Source organism: Mya arenaria, chromosome 5 (assembly GCF_026914265.1).
Source record: "Mya arenaria isolate MELC-2E11 chromosome 5, ASM2691426v1".
Classification (NCBI taxonomy): Eukaryota; Metazoa; Mollusca; class Bivalvia; order Myida; family Myidae; genus Mya; species Mya arenaria.
Window position 1 is genome coordinate 46963235 of NC_069126.1, and position 27335 is coordinate 46990569.

The 27335-nt window shown below is 37.1% G+C and overlaps 2 protein-coding genes across 2 annotated transcripts; both read left to right on the forward strand.

Moving 5' to 3' along the window:
• Positions 1 to 423: 423 nt before the first annotated feature.
• On the forward strand, positions 424 to 8931 carry LOC128233529 (non-homologous end-joining factor 1-like). The gene is made up of 8 exons (XM_052947236.1): positions 424 to 702; positions 1781 to 1879; positions 2418 to 2537; positions 2813 to 2951; positions 3631 to 3692; positions 5149 to 5263; positions 5494 to 5717; positions 6876 to 8931. The coding sequence occupies exons 1-8, from the start codon at positions 505 to 507 to the stop codon at positions 6975 to 6977; spliced, it is 1059 nt and encodes a 352-aa protein (XP_052803196.1). The 5' UTR covers positions 424 to 504; the 3' UTR covers positions 6978 to 8931.
• Positions 8932 to 10360: 1429 nt separating this feature from the next.
• Positions 10361 to 26967, forward strand: LOC128236194 (solute carrier family 49 member 4 homolog). Its single transcript, XM_052951084.1, has 14 exons — positions 10361 to 10495; positions 11618 to 11771; positions 12156 to 12306; positions 12492 to 12582; positions 12962 to 13125; positions 13407 to 13467; positions 13675 to 13745; positions 14223 to 14276; positions 15932 to 16061; positions 21210 to 21318; positions 21851 to 21918; positions 22659 to 22777; positions 23887 to 24069; positions 24938 to 26967. The coding sequence occupies exons 2-14, from the start codon at positions 11640 to 11642 to the stop codon at positions 25105 to 25107; spliced, it is 1503 nt and encodes a 500-aa protein (XP_052807044.1). The 5' UTR covers positions 10361 to 10495; positions 11618 to 11639; the 3' UTR covers positions 25108 to 26967.
• The last annotated feature ends 368 nt before the right edge of the window (positions 26968 to 27335 follow it).

Sequence of the window (27335 nt, forward strand, 5' to 3'; positions counted from 1 at the left end):
AGAAAAATGTTCTCTACATCCACCCTCTGATACACTCTCTACATTGCTTTTTGAGTTCGTCAGAAGATAGTAAGGTACTGCAGTAATGTACAGTTGTATGAATTTCAACTTTCGGACAATCCATCATTAATTGTGTCATGCCTTAATGAATGTACATGTAAGTAATGTTCACATTTCACTCCGACGGTCTGGTCGTCTCCGAGATTCATCGTCATAAATTTACAAAATTTTAGTCTTCATAATTACGACAATATGCGCCAGCAAGGAGCTAATTAAATTTTGCTTGTATTGCTTAGTTTCAAGTTTTACTAAAAACAATCAGGGCCCATATTGTGATGTGACAACATGTATTCCATACTCCATCGTTTGGTTCAAGAGCCGTTTTAACTTATTATGTTTAATCGGTTAACGTGTTGCCGTGTTTGTTTACTTTCATTTTCAATTATTTACCTGATCCTGGGACCAATAGCTAAGGGTCAATCCTACTCCCAGCCTGACCTGAAAATGTCATCCGAGGTGGAATGGCGGAGGAGATGGAAGCCGACTTTGAACGCAGTTCCATGGCAACCACTGAAAGTAGATGGAACTGTTTATTTAATTAAGTACAAGTTTTCAACCGACGCCTACGAAATACTTGTCACTGATTTTACACATTTTTGGTACGAGGAGTTGTCACAAAATGCTCTCAAAAAGCGAGTAAAGGTAAGTAAATTTCGGTTTTAAATTTTTATTTTGAGAAATGAAACTTTGAAGCAACACTTCAGAAAATGTATTTGTCGTTGTGTTTAACAGTTTTTAAGTCATATACTGTACGCTTCCATTCAATGAATGGATGATTCATTACTTGGCGTGAGACTACAGTTATTTTTACTATATGTTTCATATAGACGATAATCTGGCTTTTGACTTTATACACACCCCAATTGAAAAACAAGGACATGGCATCTCTAGAACAAATGAAGTCACAAAATATAATCACAAGAAAACACCGTGTTGACCATTGACCCGACTGTCAAAATTGAGTTCAAATACATAACCCTTCCGCCAGGGAGTCAATCGGCTACAAACAACTAATTTTCAGACTTCCACAAGCTATGATTTTTCCAATATTTACATTGAAAACTATCAATTTCTGCAAAAGAGTGTCAAATTCAGTCAAGTTCTCTGCAAAAAGAACATTTTTGCTTCTTTTTCATTCAATTTTAATAAAATATTGATACTTGAACACAAGCACTCTTTTTTTCTGTATTCACATCCGGATCTTGGTCAACTGGGGGCAGATAACAGTGGTCTTGAGCCACTTTAGTCCAAAGTGTTCCCATACTTCAATATAACGTCATTTGTTTTTGTGTCATAAATTAATCAGTTGATATATAAGATCAGTGTGAGTATGGATCATTTCTTGTCAAAAACTAGGTCACTAGGTCAAATATTGAAAACATTTTATGTTTAATAATTACTTTCACAAATTCATCAGTGTTCATCCTATCCTCAAGAATTCAGTCAAAATATTTCTGCGCATGATATTTAGTGGTAGGGTGAATACGGAGTATAAAACTACGTCGGACAAGTGTGAATACTGGTCAGGACCGTTTACTTTTTTCTCTAAAAACATTCATCCTGCTGTAAAATTGAAATCAGTTTATATTATAACCCCTTATTTATAGGTAGAAAAGTTAAAATGGTCTTGTTTCATTTTTTTTATAAAAATGTAATTGGTATGCATACAGTAAGCATATTTTGTTATATGTATATATGTGTAAATGTTTATTATTTTCAGAAACTAAATCCAGGCATTGAAGCTCCATTGACAAGAATCCTAGATCAAATAAAGAGCTGTCTGGACAAAACACAGGAGGATGCCAAAACATCATTAAAGGTGTGTTTTGTAGGACAGAATAGTTTTGAAAGCTGCAATTAATAAATACAAACACAGAATATGATACTACATGTACAATACATTAATCATGTACTAAAATGTAAAGGCATTCCACTTTCAGGAAAGAAAATGGCCATAGGCCTTCTTCTTCTTTTACTTCTTCTTCTTCTTCTTTCCCTTCTACTCTTTTTTTGTTCTCCTTTACTTCATCCTCTTCTACTCCTTCTTTGTTCTCCTTTACTTCATCTTCTTCTACTACTTCTCCTTTTCACCCCTCCATCTTTTTTTCCTCATATTTCTATAAGCCTTAAGGACAACATGGAACCATTTGGGGCAGGGCTGCTAAAATTAAGAAACTCAATCGGTCTGGGCCCTTTGGTCATCAACACCATTTTAGATAATAACAGGTTTATCAAAATTCAACATAGTCAAAAATGACATTCTTATGTCGGATACCTTAATGTGAGAACCATGTACCTAGTTCTTCACAAACAAATTTGAAAAAAACTGTACTTTATTAACGAAATGTCTGTTTAAGTTGTCCTACAAACCAGACAGTGAAAGTGGAGAATGTTCTGTTGCTATGGCGATAGAGTCCACCCTGGCAGGGATGCCCTTTACCTGGAGCTTCCTCTGCAGACCAGCTGAGACCAGAATGGTGAGATAAGAAGATAACTTTTTTTTTAACTAAAAAATTAGATGGTGTCAGTTCTAGATTACATCTATTTTAATCAACAATAAATAAATTTATAATGTTCATATTACTAACATACATTAGCTAAGGTGTATTTCTTTCATAAGGTAAAACAGAATTCCTTGTTATTATTATTTATATATCATGAAACTTTTGTTTGTTACTTTTTGTGCAATAATTGCCTCAGAAACTAGGATACACCAATGCTAACCAAAAAAATATTGAAATGTCCCATCTAGGGCAGTGAGCATCTGGTCGTTCCACTGCTGGCTATGGTGTGTGAGCTGTCAAGGCGCCAACAGGAGCTCACCAAGGTTGTACAGTCAAAGGATCGGGAAATCGAGGACTTGAAAGCCCAGGGAGCTAAACCTTCACGTAGTAAGTGGCTTATATTTGATCCTCATCATCTCAGTGTGTTGATTGTGAAAGGTAGGGCACAGGATTCAGGACAATTGTATAAAAGAAATTTAAGACTTGAATGTCATGGAATCAAAACCCTAGAGATGTTATACAAAGAAATGTTAATGTTCAAGGTTGTCAATGCAAAGGATCACAGTCATGAAGGCTAAATCCTGATGTGAATTCTCCAATTTTTAGCTGGGGATCCTTTTATTGGCATGGTTGACAAACTGATGGTCTCTTGGAATTCCATAGGGTCCCAATTATTGTTTGTTTTTCAACCAAAATTTATGTTGAGGATCACAGGGATGCACTGTAAGTTGAAAATGTGGGTCCTTAGCAGGGAAATCTGGTTCCTAGGGCTCAGTGTTTTAAGTCAGAAAGCTGTAGGTGTTCTGCAGTCATGGAAACTTGGCCTTCAGATAAACAAGAACTAAGTCTTAACTTGTCCTGCCAAAAACAGTCCTTTCTTTGAGCAGGCACAAAAACCTTAACCAGTCAAAAGCTTAACGCTGTAGGTGGCTTAAATATATATTTTATGGTGAAGTGATACTTGACCCAGTGGACTAAGTGAAGGATTGGAAGTAGAATGTTCGGATATTCTTTCAGGAAGTCATTTTGGGAGATCATATTGAAGGTCAATTGCTCTTTTTTTCAGAACATATAGAGACACCAAAATTTGTAGAGACAGCTTTTGAGATGAACATGATGACATCCAAGGCAAGTACAGCATCTGGGCTGGTATTCATAAAACATCTGGGCCCGTTATTCATAAAACATATGGGCCCGTTATTCATAAAACATCTAGGCCCTTTATTAATAAAACATCTGGGCTGGTATTCATAAAACATCTGGGCTGGTATTCATAAAACATCTGGGTCCTTTATTAATGGGCTGGTATTCATAAAACATCTGGACCCGTTATTCATAAAACATCTGGGCTGTTATTCATAAAACATCTGGGTCCTTTATTGATAAAACATCTGGGCTGGTATTCATAAAACATCTGGGCTGGTATTCATAAAACATCTGGGCCCTTTATTAATAAAACATCTGGGCTGGTATTCATAAAACATCTGGACCCGTTATTCATAAAATATCTGGGCTGTTATTAATAAAACATCTGGGCCCTTTATTCATAAAACATCTAGGTTTGTATTCATAAAACATCTGGGCTGGTATTCATAAAACATCTGGGCTGGTATTCATAAAACATCTGGGCTGGTATTCATAAATCATCTGGGCCCATTATTCATAAAACATCTGGGCCCTTTATTCATAAAATATCTGAGCTGTTATTAATAAAACATCTGGGCCCTTTATTCATAAAATATCTGGGCTGTTATTAATAAAACATCTGGGCCCTTTATTCATAAAACATCTAGGTTTGTATTCATAAAACATCTGGGCTGGTATTCATAAAACATCTGGGCTGGTATTCATAAAATATCTGGGCTGGTATTCATAAATCATCTGGGCCCATTATTCATAAAACATCTGGGCCCTTTATTCATAAAATATCTGGGCTGTTATTAATAAAACATCTGGGCCCTTTATTCATAAAATATCTGGGCTGTTATTAATAAAACATCTGGGCCCATTATTCATAAAATATCTTGGCTATTATTAATAAAACATCTGGGCACATTATTCATAAAATATCTGGGCTGTTATTAATAAAACATCTGGGCACATTATTCATAAAATATCTGGGCTGTTATTAATAAAACATCTGGGCCCTTTATTCATAAAATATCTGGGCTGTTATTAATAAAACATCTGGGCCCATTATTCATAAAATATCAGGGCTGTTATTAATAAAACATCTGGGCCCTTTATTCATAAACATCTAGGTTTGTATTCATAAAACATCTTGGCTGGTATTCATAAAACATCTAGAACAGTATTCATAAAAAATGTGGGCCCATTATTTAGAAGTAATAATATCATGACCAATGAGATATGATTATGTAAGAAAATGATTTAAGTTAGGAAATCCACTAGCTTTCTTCATTATATAAGCATATTATGATGGTAAGGATGGCAAAGATAAGACAATTAAGGATACCATGTTTATATGTAACACATCTAGACGTTCATATTTTTAATGTGAAACTTGCAGGAGGTATCTTTAATCTATCAATAATTATAAAAGCTTGATTGTTATGTCCTTTAGGATTTTGAGAACCATATGAAGTCATGTGAAACTGACGCGTTTGATGTGCGTGGTCAGGACTTGTACCGACAGGTGGTCAGTAAACGAGCCTGGATTAACAGATCTCCCACCAAAGGTACAAAGGGGCAAAGTAAAGGACGCTTGAATATTGGAACACGAGCATAATGCAATTTTCATTGTTAATATGTCACAGCAGATGCTGTTGGCCTTTTGTAAATGCTTTCAATGTTGGTTTAGGTTAAGGTCTGTTAGTATCATGCTTTTCCTGTCTTAAAAGAGCTATGATATACTACAAGTGACATGCAGATGATGGTTAAGAAACTATTTACATAACATTGTTTTCAGCCGGGGCGGGTGAGGATGAGAGCCTTCTGGATGACATGTCAAGTGCCGAGGGGGCGGGGCCAGCCAAGGGGAGGGGCTCGATGGGAGGGTCCTGGGGCAACTCTCGCCTGCCCCCCTCCCTCCAGCAGTCCCGCTCGCCCAACAAGTCACCCACCAAAACACCAAGCCCGGCCAAGTCATCAAAGTCATCCAATAGTAACACACCTGAGACCTCTCCTGTTAAGGTATGGCATTTGTCTACCAATTAGTTTACACTAATTTATTTTAGCTGGATTATGAAAAGAACCAAACAAAAACTATTATAGATTATTAGAAATAATCCTAGAGGCCTTTCCTTTCATCAAAATGCATTAAGAAACTGACTTTCCTGTTCATTTTGAGACAGGTTGACTAAAATCTTAGTCTTATAGGTGTGAAAAACATAAAGGCATCTTTTGAAAGCTGCACTCTCACAGATATACCGTTTTTAGAACTTTTTTATTTTTTGTCTTTGAAAGAGCAAATTTTGGTGCAAATATCTGCCAACCAATGTTAAAAGATTGCTGACAAAAGATCAAATCGCAGATGTTCATATTTATGTTCGACAATTAATATTTTATGGCTTAAAGCGTTACTAATGGTTTAAGAAAAATGCATCAAACATCAATTTTTGAACTTAAATATATAAATCTGCGATCCAATTTTTTGTCAGCAGGTGTCCATGCATTTTCACAAAAATTAGCTCGTTCCAAGACAATAAATAAAACAGCTGAAAAACGTTCAATCTGTGAGAGTGCAGCTTGAAAGCTAATATTTTTATATGATTTAAGTTTGTAAATTAATAAAATATCCATTTTTAATGTAATTCTGTATATTCCCTTGAAAGACAATAGTTGCTATGGTAAATGTAATCAATGTTTGACAGTACTGGATTATAGTTCTGTGTAGACAACTATGAGTTGGTATGAATCCCAATAGGTCGGTTTCCTGGGTATAAACCAGTACTGGTGTTCTAAAGATATTGGGGGATTAAACCTACTACCTCGGTCAACCTCTTGGGTGAGATGTGCACACCTACACTCCTAGACAACTATCATTTTTTTTTTACATTTTTACAGCCAATCGTTAAGTGACTTAACTATTCTGAAACTTTGTTTAGATTTGGTCTGCCAGGGCAGATAGCAAGCTTTGGATATATATCTTATATATTTTAATGTTTTAGACAAGTAGAAAAATATGTCAACTTCTTACTTGGTTCAGAAACAGTAAGCCTTTTGAATGCAGTTTTCTATTTTGAATTAACTCATTGAAACTTTCAAGTTGTGCATTGAACACAATGATTATTTAAGTTTACATGTGTATATAATTATTCAACATTTTGCTATGAATTCTTATTATCCCAGGACTCTGAGATGTTACGCCGTGCAGCCCTGGAGAGAAGGCTGGAAGAGGAAGAAGCTAAGCATGTTGGGAAGGCTCGCAAGAAGAAGAAAATCGCTTTCTGATTGGATGAAATTTGGACTCGTTAGAATTTCTATTTAGAAATTTAAGAAGAAAGAAGCTAAGCAAGAAAGGGGCACAAAAAAGATTGCTTTTTGACTGGATAATATTTATACCAATCAGAACTGATTGTTCCATTTTAAATTTTGGAAAGTAACGGGAAGGTTCACATGATTAATTGAATTTCATTTGAGTTCATTTATGTGAGTTGTTTCAAATAACACCAATAATCTGCACTTGCCTGAATGTGACACTGTGTTGGGCTAGTAGATTTATATGTCCGGCTTGTATGATTTTGTTATGGCTTCTACATTAGAATACAAAAGATTGGTCTAAAATCTGATAGTCTGGAAAACTGCATTATGCACAGTTATAGTGAGAAATACATAAACTAAATAATACCTGAATAAGAAGTTATTATTTCATTGTTATAACATTCAACATTTTCAGGGAAACACTTCCTAAAGTCATATTTCATATTCTGTTGTATGGAAAGATGCTCTCAGGAAAACATACTAAGATATAAAATAGTGTGTGTGCCTCTATACGCCAGATGGCTGGTTGAAACGTATGAACCTGGGACTCAAAACTCTCTAGCTATGGAACATTATAAACAAGAAGTGCTAGACAACATTAAGAAAACTTTCACTAAGTTATAGATTGTATAAAGCACAGTTTTGTGCAGTAGTGAAGTTTGAACACATGTATATAAACAGTTCTGTGTCTGTTGTATGTACACATTTATACAGCACAATAGTGTGTGTGTAGTTTGTACACATTTATACAAACAGTTGTGAGCATGTTGTTTGTACACATTTATACAAACAGTTGTGAGCATGTTGTTTGTATACACATATGGCATAGTTTGTGAAATGAATACAACAGAGTTTTGTGGACTAATGTGTACACCTGTATTCAAACAGTTTTGTCTCCTGTATTTTTTTCTGTCTTGCTAACTTTTAATGTATAATTTCTTTGTAATTTTCTGTAGGTCAGTTAGTGATTATATAATAGGTGTTCAAATGGCATGTCAACGTGACTATTATTGTACCTTTAAATAGTAATTTAAAATGAATTATGATGAATGAAATATATGCAGCAATGTGTTAATATTGACTGTCTGATTTACATCTGTGCAATATGTATTAGATTTTATATGCACAAATTTGTTTGTTAGTAGTAAGTAAATCATGTTGATAATTTGAAATGAAATTAATATACATATCGATAATTTTACTCATCCATCAATGTTATAGATACATACATATTTTATTGTCACGGCTGGGCCTGCAGCACTCAACGTCTTACAGAGAAATTAAGAATTGCCGTTTTGAGTCTCGAGTTTTCAACAGACTAAAGACGTTAGTGCATATGGGCCCAGTAGATAAGAGTCTGTTCTTTAATCAAGCATGGCTCATATCTGTATATATTCTCATGGAATAGCATCATAGTTCAATTTGAGAGCAATGTATTACCAAATGTACATTCAAATGAATAGATTTGCAAAAACAATTCAACTATACTATAAAGAAATGAGATTTGTATTTATATGTACCTCATCTCGACATTACCTCCTTGCAGACAAGCACATACCTCGACGATCTTTATGAAATGTAATTCAACAACAAGTTACTTTGGTAATCGACTTATCGCACGTGAAAGCAGATTGGTTGCTAATGGACTTTGTTTGTTCCAGTTCTTCACAAAAATTTTACTATCTTAAGTTTTGAATACAGCTGCAGATGTGTAAACATTAACTATTCCAGATGTAATGTTATACGGTTATTAGATCCATTGGTTTTCTTGTGTTGGCAACATTTTGTAGTTCAATGTTGATTTAATGTGTACTATTTGTCTGCATATATCGTTTTTTTACTTTCAAAGGTATTTAAAACTACCATGTTTTATGTTTATAGATACATGCTATGTTAATAAAATTAGTTTATACTATAGCAACATGTGGAATGTTAAACCAATCTACGGATGGCCTTCCTTTTCCAAATCAGAACCAAATACCTCTTTTTATGGCGGAAAAGACAACAACGTTAAATCAGATCGTTATAGCGGAAATTTATATTTCGACACCACCGGACTATTCTGGGTCGCCGGCCTCACTGAGATAATGAATATGTATACATTAAGCAGGCTGAGTTCTCGGGGATTCTGCCGTTCTGGGACCAGGACATACCTTCCCTGGATGTTTGTATGTCTTATAAATAAAATAGCGACCGTCTCCATCAGCGTTACTCTCGTGTTTTCTGAGAAAAGTGTAGGACGCGTGGATTATAGGTAACTTCGTTCGAGCTTGTAGATTGTGTGACATAGTACGAAATAATGTAGATTTACCCTAGATCATAAACGTGCGCCAGTGTTAAGTATTGCCCCGAATTTCTCCAACAAGTTTGAAGACCCCAGTAACAGGACTCGCTCACGTTTTTGTAAAATGCAGTTTGTTGTTTGACCACGGACCTATTGTTTCAACCTTTGTGTTTTCAGCTTAAGTACTACTTTAAGTTCAGTATAAATATAAAATTACCCTACCAACGACCTGGCATAATCTTACTATGCATAACTGCATTTTAAAAATGTTAAAATATCTCGGCTATTTAGGCATTCCTTTTCCGCTGTGCTTGTTTTATTTTAACATCACAATCGTATAACGTGTATAGTCAACAATACATGTCATTATTATATCTTGAAAATGCGGAGATGTTTACTTGGATGGACAACTGATCAGATGTTAAGAAAGATTGCCATCATGTGTGATGACCCAGTCTATTATAGAGCATGCACGTCAGCGCACGAACAAAACGGCTCTGACGTAGGGTTTGGTACATTGTTTAAGGAGTGTTTAACTGACAGAGAGAAAAGTGCCTAAGCATGCCTCAGTGTCGGCTGCTATTGCATTTAATTTTTGCATAATTAATAGAAGTTTGTTGTCGTTTCTCGAATTCAGAAGTCGGATTTCTAATTTTTCATCGCAATTTATTTTTATGTAGTTTTTTTTGCTCAGCAAGTTTTAACCGAGGATATTTGGAGCCCAAACTGAGGCACGAATTTTCCTCGGTTAAGACTTGCAGAGCAAAAAAAAACTACATAAAAATAAATTGCGATGAAAAATTAGAAATTCGACTTCTGAATTCGACGCTGGGTGTTTTACTGATATAGTAAGTACGTGTTATATGATAAATGTAATAATAGTGTGCAATAAATATTTCAACAGAAGGGATATACAGTTTGGGATACAGGAGTTCATTAACATAAACAAAAATCGGGCTCATTTTTTCTCCATTTATTAAAATCCGTGTTATAAAAGAGAGACAATTGTGGCGAGGAAAAACTATAATATTTTTAGTAGTCTCCCTTACGTTGGGTCAAAGTGCACTAGTAACGAAAGTTGGCTTCCTGGTTTACAAAGAATTATGGGTTAAAATCAATGTTTTCAATAGAACTGAAAGCTGATTCTACTATTTGGATGACCGGATATGAAGTTTGAGATTCAATCGTAAAGAAACACGTGACGGTAACTGGTTTGTTTGATATTTGTTACTGTAATTGTATGAATTCATTTATATAAATAAATTATTAAAACTCAACCACTGATTTAGGTAAAAGTGGGTGGGGAACTCCAAACATTAGAACATAGAGTTTACTTTCAGTTTGTTTAAATACAACATGTAGTTGCAGACACTAGAATTACGACAGCGGCTGGTACGTGCCATAACAGTATGGACCGGTATGATAAAAACATTGATAAACCGCGATGATGCGGTATTCGTCATTCATGCTGAATTTGGAAACTGATGTCAGTGAAGAATCACTTGAGAGTAAGGAGATGTGAACTAAGAATATAGAACGTGATTTTCAACGATATCAATAATTAGATGATTATTGACAGCCAAAAAATTACAGAAACACACGTGCAAATATTGGTTTACACTGCAGTACTTAAATACTCTTCCATAAATTAAACAAACTATCAGAACCTGTTTTTTTTAATTTTCTCTGATTGAAACCCCGTTTCTGGTAAATGATACTCTGTATGCAAGAAGGGAGATGGGTAACACCCTCGTGCATTATCTAGATGTTTGTATATTAACCTGTACCATTACTGCAATGTTGGGTTTTGTGGACTAATTTTGACATTTTGCCAACAATGAAATTGAAACATTTTGAGGAAGCAATTTCAGATAGGCTAAAAACATTTGAATTATTTTTAAAAAAATACAGTCATTATATTTCATTTCCACTATTTCTGACGTTGGTGTCAGCCTTGTAAACGGTTTATCACTGCCATATCACCTTTATTATGCACATATCGATGTTTTGCCCCACCGTGGGGCATAAAGGGAACTTTAGACAGCGGCTGATTTCAGACGGGCAAGGTAAGACCGTCCCCAAGGTTTTTGACTATTTTCTCTGCTCTAGTGGTTGGATTTAGACGAAAGATTTTGCGGCTTGTCTGAATCCCCTGTGTGAGTTCCGTCCCACTTTACCACCTTTGAGCGAAAAATTGATTAGTGACTGAATCAGTTGCATATTGTATCTGTGTTGTTTTTTGTATGAGCCCTAACATGTATATAGTTTAGTCATCTTGTAAAGTGGAAGTGCCTCATTTCTACAAAAAAAACACTTTAAATAACAGGTTTTTCCATCGTTTCGTTACGATGTCGAAGTCGGTGCTGCCCGGAGAGGGGACGCCCCTCCTCAGCGCCGAGGGTGCCGCCGGCGATGTCACTTCCGTCTACATGCGTCGATGGTACATTGTCCTGGTATTTTCCATCGGCAGTTTTATACAGGTAGGTAATTTTACATAGCAATTTATTAAATGTTACAATGAGTATTTTGGGCTGAAGGCCTTTAAATACGAAATTAACTGTTCGTTTTCGTCCAGGTTTATATAAAGCTATTTAATGTTAGCCATGAGTAGTTTCTATGCTCTGCCATTTAAATTCACGAAACTGATGTTACGGGTTTATTTCAGCTGTTAGTATTTGATTATACAGTGGATCTAACCAGCATCTCGGTCCTGATTTCCAAGGTAGCATTTCGATCCTAGTATAGGATACTTTATATTCGTTTTTTGCATCTGTGTATTCAACGGCGTTTGCTAAATCGGCGATCTTCTCAGGACTCAACATTCTCAATGGCCTGTGTTTAAGCGTTTGCCATTTTTGCTTCAGGCGCTAGGCTGGAATACATGGGGACCGATTACGGAGTCTGCCGAGGCGGTGTTCGGTTGGCATGACAGCCAGATTGGAATGTTTGCCAACGGAGGCAACATTGCATTCATGATCTGCGTTCTACCGTTCTGCTACTTCATGGATGTCAAAGGTGGATGCCCGTGAACTCTTAAAACACAGCAGAATATCGCTAAAATGTATTATGAATCGTAGAACCTTCTTAATTACTATTGCTAGCAATACGCGGCGCTTTTGCTCAACGTCAGGTTCTATATGGGACAATAACAATTAATCCTACCCCCATATTCTATATAACACATTTATTTTGTATCACAGGCATACGGGTCTCCCTTCTGATGTGTGCTGTGGTCGTGTTTATTGGCACAGGTATCCGCTGTATCACCATGGAAACAACAGCTATGACCTGGTACGACACTAGATATGCTAGTTGAAATTACTTCGTCCACAATTTTAGTCGTACGTCGTAGGTAAAACAGTTTATGGTGTCAGAATAAAAAAGCCAGGACGGTTATGTATTATTTTTTATTTAAAAGCTAGATGTTAAGATATAAGCAACTTAGATTGAACTAAGATTTAAAATTAGAATCTTAGTTTTGATTGGCCTCTATATTTAGCTGAACAATATGCTGAATGGAATCACTGAGGAATTTCTAAGGATAAGGTTAAGATCAATATTGAATACTGGTCCTAGGCTTTACAAATGTCTATAAATAACACATAGCCATTCAATTAATTTTACAATGTGTATTAGTCACTGCTATTGTCATGACGTTGTATGTCTGCAGGTTGGCTAACGCCGGGGCTGTGTTGCTAGGCATCGGCGGAAGTGTTCCGTTTGCCGGCCCAGCGAAGCTGTCGTCTGTTTGGTTCCCGCCCGATCAGCGGGCCACCGCAACGTCTATTGTGTCCTTCGCCAACTACTTTGGCGTCGCCATGTCATTCATATTTGGTAATGATTATGTTTTGATTTGTATTGCATACACACGCTATCTATTACTTTTTGTGTTAATGTCAAGCATAACCAACTATATTCGAAAACGTAAACTATGTTTTGAAACAGTTGTGAGTCTAGTTCATAATCACCAAGTCTGATGAATGTGTTTCCCCTGGCAACATAATACCATACGGTCGCGTAATGGTGTGCCAACGTGAGTGATTGATTTAGGGTTTTTATATTGTTTTAAAATTATATTTCAGGTTAAAAAATAACTGACGTTCTTTTTTTTTCAGGACCTCTTATGGTTTCTAGTCCAAAGTTTGAGTGCAAGAATTCCACCCATCATATAAATGGGTAAGAGCGAGAGGATGGTGATTTCATGATTATCTAGCTATTGAGGGTACAGAAAAATCCGAAAGAGCATGCTTATTTCCCTTAGTAAATATTTCGTTTTCATCAATAGTGTAGCTCATTCAGATAAATGCTTATCTTATGCTTATTGTTGTAATTTGAAAACAGTTTTATACAACAGAACAAAATTACGACCTATTCTTCTTTCAGGACCCTTGAGTTCCCGGCTCTCGAAGTCCCGCGTCCCATGATCAACATTTCCAACACAAGCTGTGAAACAGGTAGGCTATATATGTAGTTCAGCCATACTTACTACAAGCTGCTGTGGTGGATGAAGAACCAGGGTAACTGTTACCAAGACTACACAATGTCTGTGCACTATGGCCCACAGCCTAACATAACCAGGGTACCAAGACTACACAATGTCTGTGCACTATGGCCCACAGCCTTACATAACCAGGGTACCAAGACTACACAATGTCTGTGCACTATGGCCCACAGCCTCACATGACCAAAGCTCTTACCGAGGTCGACGCCGATGGATACTTCGGTAGTGCCATGAAATAAACGAAAACCCCGGAACCTACTACAATTATGAATACTTGTACTAGTATATTTAATATGGCTGCACTAAATAACGATAGTATGAATATTTAATAACTTTTCATTACGAATTGTGTCATCTACTTGAAATGTGGTTTGTTCCAGCGACCTGTTTTCTGTGTCAAGGTATTAAAATCATATGATTTCTGTTCCAGTTTGCGTCAACAGAGATGATCTCATCAGCGAAATCCGCCACTTGATGTACTTACGTAAGCTATCATTGGTTGTATGAAATGATGTATTGTTAAATCCTTGGTGTTGTTGGCGTCGTCATGGTTTGACCTGAACTCATTCGCCCTAAATGCTGCTTGCATGAAGCTTGATGAAGCTCCTCGACTTGTGTTTCATTATTATGCCCCCCTTCGAAGAAGAGGGGTATATTGCTTTGCACATGTCGGTCGGTCCGTCGGTCGGTCCGTCGGTAGACCAAAGCTTGTCCGAGTGATAACTCAACAATTCCTTGACGTATTGTCATCAAACTTGACATTAAGATAGGGCCTGACCAGGATATGACCCCTATTGATTTGGGGGGTCATCGGGTCCAAGGTCAAGGTCACAGTAACCTTGAATGATGAAGGGTTGTCCGATTGGTAATTTGACAATGCCTGCACCCTCAATCTTGACTTGTATGTTGGATCTGACCAGTAGATGATCCCTATTGATTTTGGGTTTTATCTGGCCAAATTTTGGTTAAGGTCACATTGACCTTGAATGATAAAAATTGTCCGAGTGATAACTCGACAATGCCTGCACCCATGGCCCTCAACTGAACTTGGAGGTTTGGCCTGACCAGTAGATGACCCCTATTGATTTTGGGGTTCATCAGACCAATGGTCAAGGTCACAGTGACCTTGAATGATAAAAAGTTGTCCGAGTGATAACTCGACAATGCCTTCGCCCTTGGCCCTCAAACATGACTTGGAGGTTCGGCCTGACCCGAAGATGACCCCTTTTGATTTTGGGGGTCATCAGGCCAAAGGTCAAGGTCACATTGACCTTGAATGATAAAAAGTTGTCAAAGTGATGACTCCACAATGCCTGCACCCATGGCCCACAAACTTAACTTGTAGATTGGGCCTGACCAGTTGATGACCCCTAATTATATTGGGGGTCATCGGGTCAAATGTCAAGGTCACAGTGACCTTGAAGGCAAACTCGACAATTCCAGGACCTATGGTCATCAAACTTGACATGAAGGTTGGGCCTTACTAATAGATGACCACTCTTGATTTTAGGTTCCATCTGAAAAGTTAACAAAGCTTCTCCCGGGTGATATCTCAATCAAGCCTGGACCTATGATCATCAAACTTGACTAGGGGTTTGGGCCTAACCTGTAAACTTTAGGGGTCATCGGGTCAAAGGTCAAGGTCACAGTGACCTTGAACGCAAAAAGCTTGTGTGATAACTTGACACTGCCTGCACCCATGGCCCTTAAACTTGACTTGGAGGTCCATGCATATTTCATTGAATTGTCCAAATAATCCTGACAACATGGTGCTATGGGGTTATTTTCATACTTCTCCTTCCAACCATAGTTCTGATTATCCCACTTCTGTATGATTGTGGAGTTTTATTTCATAATTGTTAAATCTCAGATTTCTTAAAGCCTTAAATAGTGTTAGTACTAAGTGTTTAGATTGCTAGGTTTATAACTCTTTAGCTATGTATAGTGATGAACTAGACAGGAAGAAAACAGGATTTAAATGCAAACTTCAGACACGTGGAGTCGAACTCAAGTTTACGAACATCATGTTGTCGTAAGCACACCATTAAATTTACAACATGCTGGGCTTCCAGGAACGCCTCTCACTGTTGTATTGATGATGGCCGTATAGGACTTTTCTTTTAGCCTTTTTGTTTATAGACACAGCTATCGCTGCCCTCTTCCTGCTACTTGTGATAGTGTATTTCCCGGACAAGCCCCCCACACCACCCAGTAAGACCGCCTCCATGGAGCGGACCGAGTGGTTGAAAGGTCTCCGAATGCTGACTAAGTATGAACATGCTTGTATATGTTTTAGAACTTGGTGTTTGCTAATTAATTCTTAATAATTGCGGGAGTCTGTTTGCGGTTATTATTACAATAGCGGTTCAGTGCATATTGTTGAGTTCCTGCACCCATCTAGACCTGTCCGTACTGTCAGTTGACCATGTGCTTTGAAGGGTTATTTACTTATGTTCCTCTGTAGGATAAATGGAACATTGTATTTTTATCGTATCTTAATGACGTTGTTCTATACACAAAGATTTTGTGCCTGACCCGTTAACTCTGACATGTTACAGCCGAACTTGATGAACTTATATAACGGTAAAATTCTCATGATATGGCTTCACTTATATCTAACATTCTCAGATTAGGGCTTCACTTATATCTAACATTCTCAGGTTAGGGCTTCACTTATATGTAACATTCTCAGGTTAGGGCTTCACTTATATGTTACATTCTCAGGTTAGGTCTTCACTTATATGTTACATTCTCAGGTTAGGGCTTCACTTATTTGTAACATTCTCTGGTTAGGGCTTCACTTATATGTAACATTCTCAGGTTAGGGCTTCACTTATATGTAGCATTCTCAGGTTAGGGCTTCACTTATATGTAATATTCTCAGGTTAGGGCTTCACTTATATGTAACATTCTCAGGATAGGGCTTCACTTCTATGTAGCATTCTCAGGTTAGGGCTTCACTTATATGTAGCATTCTCAGGATAGGGCTTCACTTATTTGTAACATTCTCAGGATAGGGCTTCACTTATATGTAACATTCTCAGGATAGGGCTTCACTTATATGTAACATTCTCAGGTTAGGGCTTCACTTATATGTAACATTCTCAGGTTATGGCTTCACTTATTTGTAACATTCTCAGGTTAGGGCTTGACTTATAACTGATATTCTCAGGTTAGGGCTTGACTTATATCTAACATTCTCAGGTAAGGGCTTCCCTTTTATCTAACATTCCCAGGTTAGGGCTTCACTTATATGTAACAAACTCATGATTGGGCTTCACTTATATGTAGCATTCTTAGGTTAGGGCTTCACTTATATGTAACATTCTCAGGTTAGGGCTTCACGTATATGTAACAAACTCAGGATAGGGCTTCACTTATATGTAGCATTCTCAGGTTAGGGCTTCACTTATATGTAACATTCTCAAGTTAGGGCTTCACTTTTATCTAACATTCTCAGGTTAGGGCTTCACTTATATGTAACATTCTCAGGTTAGGACTTCACTTATATGTAACATTCTCAGGTTAGGGCTTCACTTATATGTAACATTCTCAGGTTTGGGCTTCACTTATATGTAACATTCTCAGGTTTGGGCTTCACTTATATGTAACATTCTCAGGTTAGGGCTTCACTTATATCTAACATTCTCAGGTTTGGGCTTCACTTATATGTAACATTCTCAGGATAGGGCTTCACTTATATGTAACATTCTCAGGTTAGGGCTTCACTTATATGTAACATTCTCAGGTTAGGGCTTCACTTATATGTAACATTCTCAGGTTAGGGCTTCACTTATATGTAACAAACTCAGGATAGGGCTTCACTTATATGTAACAAACTCAGGTTAGGGCTTCACTTATATGTAACATTCTCAGGTTAGGGCTTCACTTATTTGTAATATTCTCAGGTTAGGGCTTCACTTATATGTAACATTCTCAGGATAGGGCTTTACTTATATGTAACATTCTCAGGTTAGGGCTTCACTTATATGTAACATTCTCAGGATAGGGCTTCACTTATATGTTACATTCTCAGGATAGGGCTTCACTTATATGTAACATTCTCAGGTTAGGGCTTCACTTATATGTAACATTCTCAGGTTAGGGCTTCACTTATATGTAACAAACTCATGATTGGGCTTCACTTATATGAAACAAACTCATGATTGGGCTTCACTTATATGTAGCATTCTTAGGTTAGGGCTTCACTTATATGTAACATTCTCAGGTTAGGGCTTCACGTATATGTAACAAACTCAGGATAGGGCTTCACTTATATGTAGCATTCTCAGGTTAGGGCTTCACTTATATGTAACAAACTCAGGATAGGGCTTCACTTATATCTAACATTCTCAGGTTTGGGCTTCACTTATATGTAACATTCTCAGGTTAGGGCTTCACTTATATGTAACATTCTCAGGTTAGGGCTTCACTTATATGTAACATTCTCAGGTTAGGGCTTCACTAAGATGTAACATTCTCAGGTTAGGGCTTCACTTATATGTAACAAACTCAGGATAGGGCTTCACTTAGATGTAACATTCTCAGGTTAGGGCTTCACTTATATGTAACAAACTCAGGATAGGGCTTCACTTATATGTAACAAACTCAGGTTAGGGCTTCACTTATATGTACCATTCTCAGGTTAGGGCTTCACTTATTTGTAATATTCTCAGGTTAGGGCTTCACTTATATGTAACATTCTCAGGATAGGGCTTCACTTATATGTTACATTCTCAGGATAGGGCTTCACTTATATGTAACATTCTCAGGTTAGGGCTTCACTTATATGTAACATTCTCAGGTTAGGGCTTCACTTATATGTAACAAACTCATGATTGGGCTTCACTTATATGTAACAAACTCATGATTGGGCTTCACTTATATGTAGCATTCTTAGGTTAGGGCTTCACTTATATGTAACATTCTCAGGTTAGGGCTTCACGTATATGTAACAAACTCAGGATAGGGCTTCACTTATATGTAGCATTCTCAGGTTAGGGCTTCACTTATATGTAACAAACTCAGGATAGGGCTTCACTTATATGTAACATTCTCAGGTTAGGGCTTCACTTATATGTAACATTCTCAGGTTAGGGCTTCACTTATATGTAACATTCTCAGGTTAGGGCTTCACTTATATGTAACATTCTCAGGTTAGGGCTTCACTTATATGTAACATTCTTGGGATAGGGCTTCACTTATATGTAGCATTCTCAGGTTAGGGCTTCACTTATATGTAACATTCTCAGGTTAGGGCTTCACTTATATGTAACATTCTCAGGTTTGGGCTTCACTTATATGTAACATTCTCAGGTTAGGGCTTCACTTATATGTAACATTCTCAGGTTAGGGCTTCACTTAGATGTAACATTCTCAGGTTAGTGCTTCACTTATATGTAACAAACTCAGGATAGGGCTTCACTTATATGTAACAAACTCAGGTTAGGGCTTCACTTATATGTAACATTCTCAGGTTAGGGCTTCACTTATTTGTAATATTCTCAGGTTAGGGCTTCACTTATATGTAACATTCTCAGGATAGGGCTTCACTTATATGTAACATTCTCAGGTTAGGGCTTCACTTATATATTATATTCTCAGGATAGGGCTTCACTTATATGTTTCATTCTCAGGATAGGGCTTCACTTATATGTAACATTCTCAGGTTAGGGCTTCACTTATATGTAACATTCTCAGGTTAGGGCTTCACTTATATGTAACATTCTCAGGTTAGGGCTTGACTTATATGTAACAAACTCATGATTGGGCTTCACTTATATGTAGCATTCTCAGGTTAGGGCTTCACTTATATGTAACATTCTTATGTTAGGGCTTCATTTATATGTAACATTCTCAGGTTAGGGCTTCACTTATATGTAACATTCTCAGGTTAGGGCTTCACTTATATGTAACATTCTCAGGTTAGGGCTTCACTTATATGTAACATTCTTAGGTTAGGGCTTCGCTTATATGTAACATTCTCAGGATAGGGCTTCACTTATATGTAACAAACTCAGGATAGGGCTTCACTTATATGTAACGAACTCAGGATAGGGCTTCACTTATATGTAATATTCTCAGGTTAGGGCTTCACTTATATGTAACATTCTCAGGTTAGGGCTTCACTTAGATGTAACATTCTCAGGTTAGGGCTTCACTTATATGTAACATTCTCAGGTTAGGGCTTCACTTATATGTAACATTCTCAGGTTAGGGCTTCACTTATATGTAACAAACTCAGGATAGGGCTTCACTTATATGTAACGAACTCAGGATAGGGCTTCACTTATATGTAACATTCTCAGGATAGGGCTTCACTTATATGTAACATTCTCAGGTTAGGGCTTCACTTATATGTAACATTCTCAGGTTAGGGCTTCACTTATATGTAACATTCTCAGGTTAGGGCTTCACTTATATGTAACATTCTCAGGTTAGGGCTTCACTTATATGTAACATTCTCAGGTTAGGGCTTCACTTATATGTAACATTCTCAGGTTAGGGCTTCACTTATATGTAACATTCTCAGGATAGGGCTTCACTTATATGTAATATTCTCAGGTTAGGGCTTCACTTATATGTAACATTCTCAGGTTAGGGCTTCACTTATATGTAACATTCTCAGGTTAGGGCTTCACTTATATGTAACATTCTCAGGTTAGGGCTTCACTTATATGTAACATTCTCAGGTTAGGGCTTCACTTATATGTAGCATTCTCAGGTTAGGGCTTCACTTATATGTAACAAACTCATGATTGGGCTTCACTTATTTGTAACATTCTCAGGTTAGGGCTTCACGTATATGTAACAAACTCAGGATAGGGCTTCACTTATATGTGAATGTTATATAAGGAATACTGCATCCTCGCCGGTTGGCGAGCGTTTCTTCCGCCGGAGTGTTGGGTTTCAAATATGATAATGAAATTTTGATAAGGGTGACCGCAATAATAAAGATGTTGTTATTTTGGTTTCGAAGTATAAAACTGTTTAAAAAAATCACATTGGTACATTGTACGTTATCAACAGTATTTAGACTCTAATTGCTGTACACAATAATCAGTTTGTCAAAACAAATAGTATCAATTCAAAATGACGTCCAAATAAATGTCAAAATTTCCATTGACGTGACTGAAAGCAATGGTAGAAACTGAAGTTTGGAATTTCGTACGTTAGTATTACCTGAGCTACATCCCTCGGTATTACCAGTTGAAAATCTCATCTTCTAGAATTGTCTTTCTGTCACAAATTATTTTGCAATGGATGAATAAGTCTTTCAGTATGGCCATTCCATCATTTCTCCACATATGGAGGCCTTTACGAGAACATGTTAGCTGTATCCTTACGTGCATATTTTGAGTAGTGTACATTTCTTTTTGATCATAATAAATTTACTCTTTCTTCATTCTTTTTCAAGAAACTCTGCGTTCTGGCTGGTGGTTTTGGCGGGCGCTGTTTCCGCTGGCGTGCTGGGAGTCTGGGCGTCCGTCCTCGACGTCAACCTCAATAAACATGGTATCTCACAGGTAATATCGTCCGTCTAGTGGTACAATTTTAACAAAAGATTAAAAGTCATTTAACAGGCTTAATTTATCTAAATTGATTGTGTTTTATTTACTCACTATCCAATCGGATAAAAAGATTTTCTAGCGGGACCCTTTTCTGTTTTAAACTGTTTTTAATCACTTCCCCTTTATAAGGCTTGCAGTTAAACAAACCATCATTTCTGATGTTCTTCTGTATAAACTTGTAAAAGTGTTCTTGGACATTACAAGATTCAACACATTTATTAAGTAATTTGAGCAGAAACGGATTCCTCATTACACGATCAAAAGATTAATTCAACTATACATAATAACAACGATAACACAGTAGGTTTAAATGTGAGACACACATATATAATATGCTCACTATTAATGATCAGTATTTTGCTCATTACACAGAACAAATGGCCTTACAAGGAGGATATATAAACCGCATTTTCATTATCAAATATTTGCTTTCTGTACTCTAAGAATATGTTAATGTTTTTTTACGATCATCGTCTATCATTTCTAGAGTCAAGCTGGCTATATGGGGTTCTGGCAGACTCTTGCGGGGTGTTCATCTGGGCTTGTCATCGCTAGGTAAGACCCAATATGATTCGAATATGCTTCCTTGTTGTCGTATGACACTTTTGTTGATAAGACAAGATGCATTAATAGTAACAGTATTAATACATTAAATCTATGCCATACTATGTTTCCTATATCAATATATTATACGATTACATATTGTTGTGGTGTGTTCTTTACAATGTTATAATTTCCACAAAACATCAAAGCAATGGTCATATTGAATCGATTTTTTTTTAAATTGTTTTATTTTTGCGAGGATTTAACTTTTGCGATTTTACGTTGATAGAATACGTTAAACGAGACAGAAGATTTGTGTTTAAATATGTGTTGATCATAAAGTAATGACACAGCGAGAATTAAGTTTTGTGAAATTGTTTTAAATGAAGAAAAATGCTGAAAATTACCTCTCGATTACATCGGATGTAAAGTGTGCTAAAGTGTGCTTATAATCATCTCGATCTTGCCATAACACAGAAAGACGTAGGCTTATGGAGCGGTAGGTTCAAGGTTCGAGCCACACATGGGGCTTCTTCTGATACGACCTGTTGCTCACACATCAGCTAGTTAAATGAATGGATACCGATTGCCCAGCAAATAAAATAGGAATCGGGAGTAAACATGTTTATCGATCAACGTGTCTTATAAGTTCAGCGGGCTGTCTCTTAATTAAGAGGGCCAACACTATAATACAAACAAACACATTCACTTCACACTTCTGAGAAAGTCGTCATCGATCTGTCATTCTGCAGGTTCTCTGACATGTTCATGCGGAGGATGAAGCTGTTCTTGCTGCTGCTGTTTATCGGCGCCGCACTGTCGTCGTTCTGGTTCACCGCCATCTGTGAACAATACATACCCTTCAACATTCGTAAGTAACCGTTCAGTACTTGTCTGGTTCACCGCCATCTGTGAATAATACATACCCTTTAACATTCGTAAGTAACCGTTCAGTACTTGTCTGGTTCACCGCCATCTGTGAACAATACATACCCTTTAACATTCGTAAGTAACCGTTCAGTACTTGTCTGGTTCACCGCCATCTGTGAACAATACATACCCTTTAACATTCGTAAGTAACCGTTCAGTACTTGTCTGGTTCACCGTCATCTGTGAACAATACATACCCTTTAACATACGTAAGTAACCGTTCAGTACTTGTCTGGTTCACCGCCATCTGTGAACAATACATACCCTTCAACATCCGTAAGTAACCGTTCAGTACTTGATTTGTTCACCGCCATCTGTGAACAATACATACCCTTTAACATTCGTAAGTAACCGTTCAGTACTTGTCTGATTCACCGCCATCTGTGAACAATACATACTCTTTAACATTCGTAAGTAACTGTTCAGTACTTGTCTTGTTTTGAATAGAAATACAGAAGAACGTGAGAACACGTGTTAATTTGAAATAAAAAGAAAACGTGTATGTCTTAAAATGTAAAGTGATAAAAAGGAATGAGAATAACTACTCATGATTACCATGATCGTGAACTAATTAATAGTTATTAACAATTTTAACGAGCAACATTGGATTATTTCTGTTTTCTAACGGATTAACAGATGGATTAGTGCATTAAAACATCAAACAACAGAAAATAAGGTTTCCAACTAACTTTGGGATGATTCTCTTGACATCTCAAAAAAAACACCCGTTGGTTTTGTCTTCTACGCAAATCCTATCCAATTTTGTCGTCATTTGAAAGTATTTTCCTTACTTATTACTTGTACGTCAATTAAACTACCTTAAGTACATCATAGATGAAGTAATTCCAGTGTGTACATTCGTTCTTTATTCGGACGTATATTCAGCAATATTCAATGGTCAAACAACGTGTTTGCCATATTAAACATACTAGGTGTATTTGTTGAAATGATACCAAAATATTTGGGCTCACCAGTCAACTAAAATTCACATATATTGTATTTGTGGGTCGGATACCTTAAAGTGAAGATCTTTACCTGTTCTCGTTTCAGCGTCTTTATACACATCGTGTATCCTGATTGGTATTTTCATTAACGGAGGAATCCCTCTGTTCTACGAGGTCTCGTGCGAGGCGTCCTACCCGGTGGCGGAGGGCGTCACCGGCGGCGTGATGACGCTTGTCAATAACCTCTTCGGTGTTCTCTTTCTTTGTATAATGCTCATAAAGGATATAGGTGAGTAACCGAGTACCTGCTACATATGGGTTTGAAAGTCAAGTTTTCATTTTACTTTGATATCTGTGAAACGAAATGTTTTTGGATAAGATGGCTACATTTCGTTACATTTATTTTTTGATACCGATAACATCGATTTGAATATCATGAAAACGAAGGTCAAACAATATATGTATTCATTTACTATTTAGCATCAAATTACAATATAACTCACCATGTACATGTTTACGAAGCATGTCTTTGTACGTCCACTTAGCACCGGACCTACTAACTCTTGACTCCGCTAGACGATATTGTACAGGTGCAATGACATAACACTTGTAGTCCGCATGTTCTTTCACTTCATGTAGTGACACTGCACTAAAGTAGTCTGCATGTTCACGTTCATGTAGTGACACTGCGCTAAAGTAGTCCGCATGTTCACGTTCATGTAGTGACACTGCGCTAAAGTAGTCCGCATGTTCACGTTCATGTAGTGACACTGCACTAAAGTAATCCACATGTTCACGTTCATGTAGTGACACTGCGCTAAAGTAGTCCGCATGTTCACGTTCATGTAGTGACACTGCGCTAAAGTAGTCCGCATGTTCACGTTCATGTAGTGACACTGCGCTAAAGTAGTCCGCATGTTCACGTTCATGTAGTGACACTGCGCTAAAAGTAATCATTATGTACACGTACACATAGGTTAATAACATAAAGCGAATGAATTCCACGTCCACGTTGGTTAATGATATTGAACTAAAATTAGTCCACATGTACACGCTCACGTGGGCCAATCACACAACACTAAAAAGTAGTCCACATGTATACGGACAAGTATTGTGTCTAAACCTCTCAAAGATAACTTTCCCATATAATTGATCAGGTACCTCCTGGATGAACTGGGCCCTTTTCGGCTCTGCGGTGGCCGCCTTGCCGCTCCTAATCCTGTTTCCTGAACGATATCGCCGCACGGATCTCGACATCACCATCGACATAAAACCAACTAGCGGTGACCTGCAAGCATCTGACACAACAGACGACGGTGCCGCATAGAGACACACACACCCAGCGCTCACTTCCACTAGTAATACAGTTATCTCCGCTTGTCAAGGGAGAGAACTGCGTAAGAGATTGTAAGAAAGTATGACATTGAAGTAATGTATTGAAACATATCACATGATTTCTCAATACCGTTAATGATATTGTAATTTGTATATACTGATAAAATTTTATTTACATCTGCAGTTTGTAAAACTGTATTACCACCGCGTATTGTGTAAATATGGTTGTGATGATGTTAAATGCAATTGGTGCTGTCTCACATGTCATATTGAACTGCTCATACTTCATGAAACATTTGGTTGAATATTAAACATTGATTGTGCCTTATTTCAGTAACGTCTTAATGTTTAATGTTATAATTTTTATCACAATCAATTCTTTTCTACAACGTGGGCATACGTTATCTGTAAAAACCGTCAATGATATTGTTTTTACTATGCATTAACACCAAAGGTATTATTGATTGTAATCATGTTCTCATGTTTATGTCGCCTGTGTAGCATGACGGACATGTTGGCATCATGTTGTCCGGCACCGTCATCTGTTTTGATTATTTGAAAATACTCAAACTTTGTATATGTGGAAATTAAAAATGTTATTTAAGGAATGAATTGCGTGGTTGATGTCATTATCGGGGTATGAACGCAGTTGGGCTGGTTAAAGCGTGTGGAGTACGAATGACACGATGGACACGTGAATCTTACTAAACTGAATAGCATTTCATATTCTTAACATAACTTTGATGTCCTGCCAGATTTTAACATTCACATTAGACTTAATGGCCTTGAAAATTCAAAATTGACCATCGAGGTGCTACTTCAGACGTTTTAACGCGTTACTAAGTCGTTTGAACGAAAACAAACACACGTATGTCACCGTATATATCACTCCTACTTATAATTATAATTGTTTCATCATCTGACATTCCAAAAAGTGAAAAATCCACTAGTGGGCATATTCAAATAGCGAATTCTAGTCATATTAAATATTACTCATGGTGTTAAAGTGTTAATTTACTAAAAATTAATGTTACATACTTGTGCAATATGTCCGGGACAGATGTTTAATTCATGTTCGGCCTTCTAGGCTAACTGGGACTGCATCTTTGTGAATATTGAAGGAAATTGTTGTTAAATTATGCCTGTTTATAACAGTTATTGTGAATGCAAAACTGTAGAAAGGTCGCGAAACACTAGTACATGTTAACTTGTGGTCACACCTGTGACGGATCCGTGGTTTAGTGGTAACACACTTGACTGACAATCCCGGGGTCGCATGTAAAATGAATAAGCTCAAACACCCAACACTGGTTACACGTGCATGTACCAAGTTGCAATGGTTACACGTGCATGTACCAAGTTGCAATGGTTACACGTACATGTACCAAGTTGCAATGGTTACTCGTGCATGTACCAAGTTGCAATGGTTACACGTGCATGTACCAAGTTGCAATGGTTACACGTACATGTACCAAGTTGCAATGGTTACACGTACATGTACCAAGTTGCAATGGTTACACGTACATGTACCAAGTTGCAATGGTTACACGTACATGTACCAAGTTGCAATGGTTACACGTACATGTACCAAGTTGCAATGGTCGCGAATGTTCACCACAATAACTAGTACTTGTAGGCTCACTGTTCCTCGCTCGTGCTAGGATACGTATATGACGTGTACACACCGGGATGACGTAGTGTACAATAAGTAGCCCACACATACACTTACATGTACAAGTAGTGTTTCGCAACCTATACTGTATAAATTAAAAAAAAAATGAGATTGTTTTGTTTGATTTAAATGTCGTTGAGAAAAAAATCATCTGTTATATGTTTTCAAATAAAAAAGTGCTTAATACAAATGCGTTTATTTTCTTGTACCAGGCATAATTGTGTTCTGATTTATTATAAGGCGTAAGATTTCAACTATCCACCGACCCTATTTTTCCTCCTGATCCTGCATTTGTTTTTGCCATAGTGTGGACTCCTTGTGTGCAATTTTTGTGTGTTTAAATTTGATCAAGCGTCCTATGGAATAAAAATGGAGAAATTTGAATAATTTTCAATTCCTATTGGTCCACAAATAAGGGCATTATATTATAAATTGTCATACCAGTAAGGATATGTTTTTGCCTGTTACTTTAATTATGCATTTCCCATTATTATACTTAGGGGTAATAGCCTTCCAAACTGGTTTGCAACGCAATATAGATCTGTATA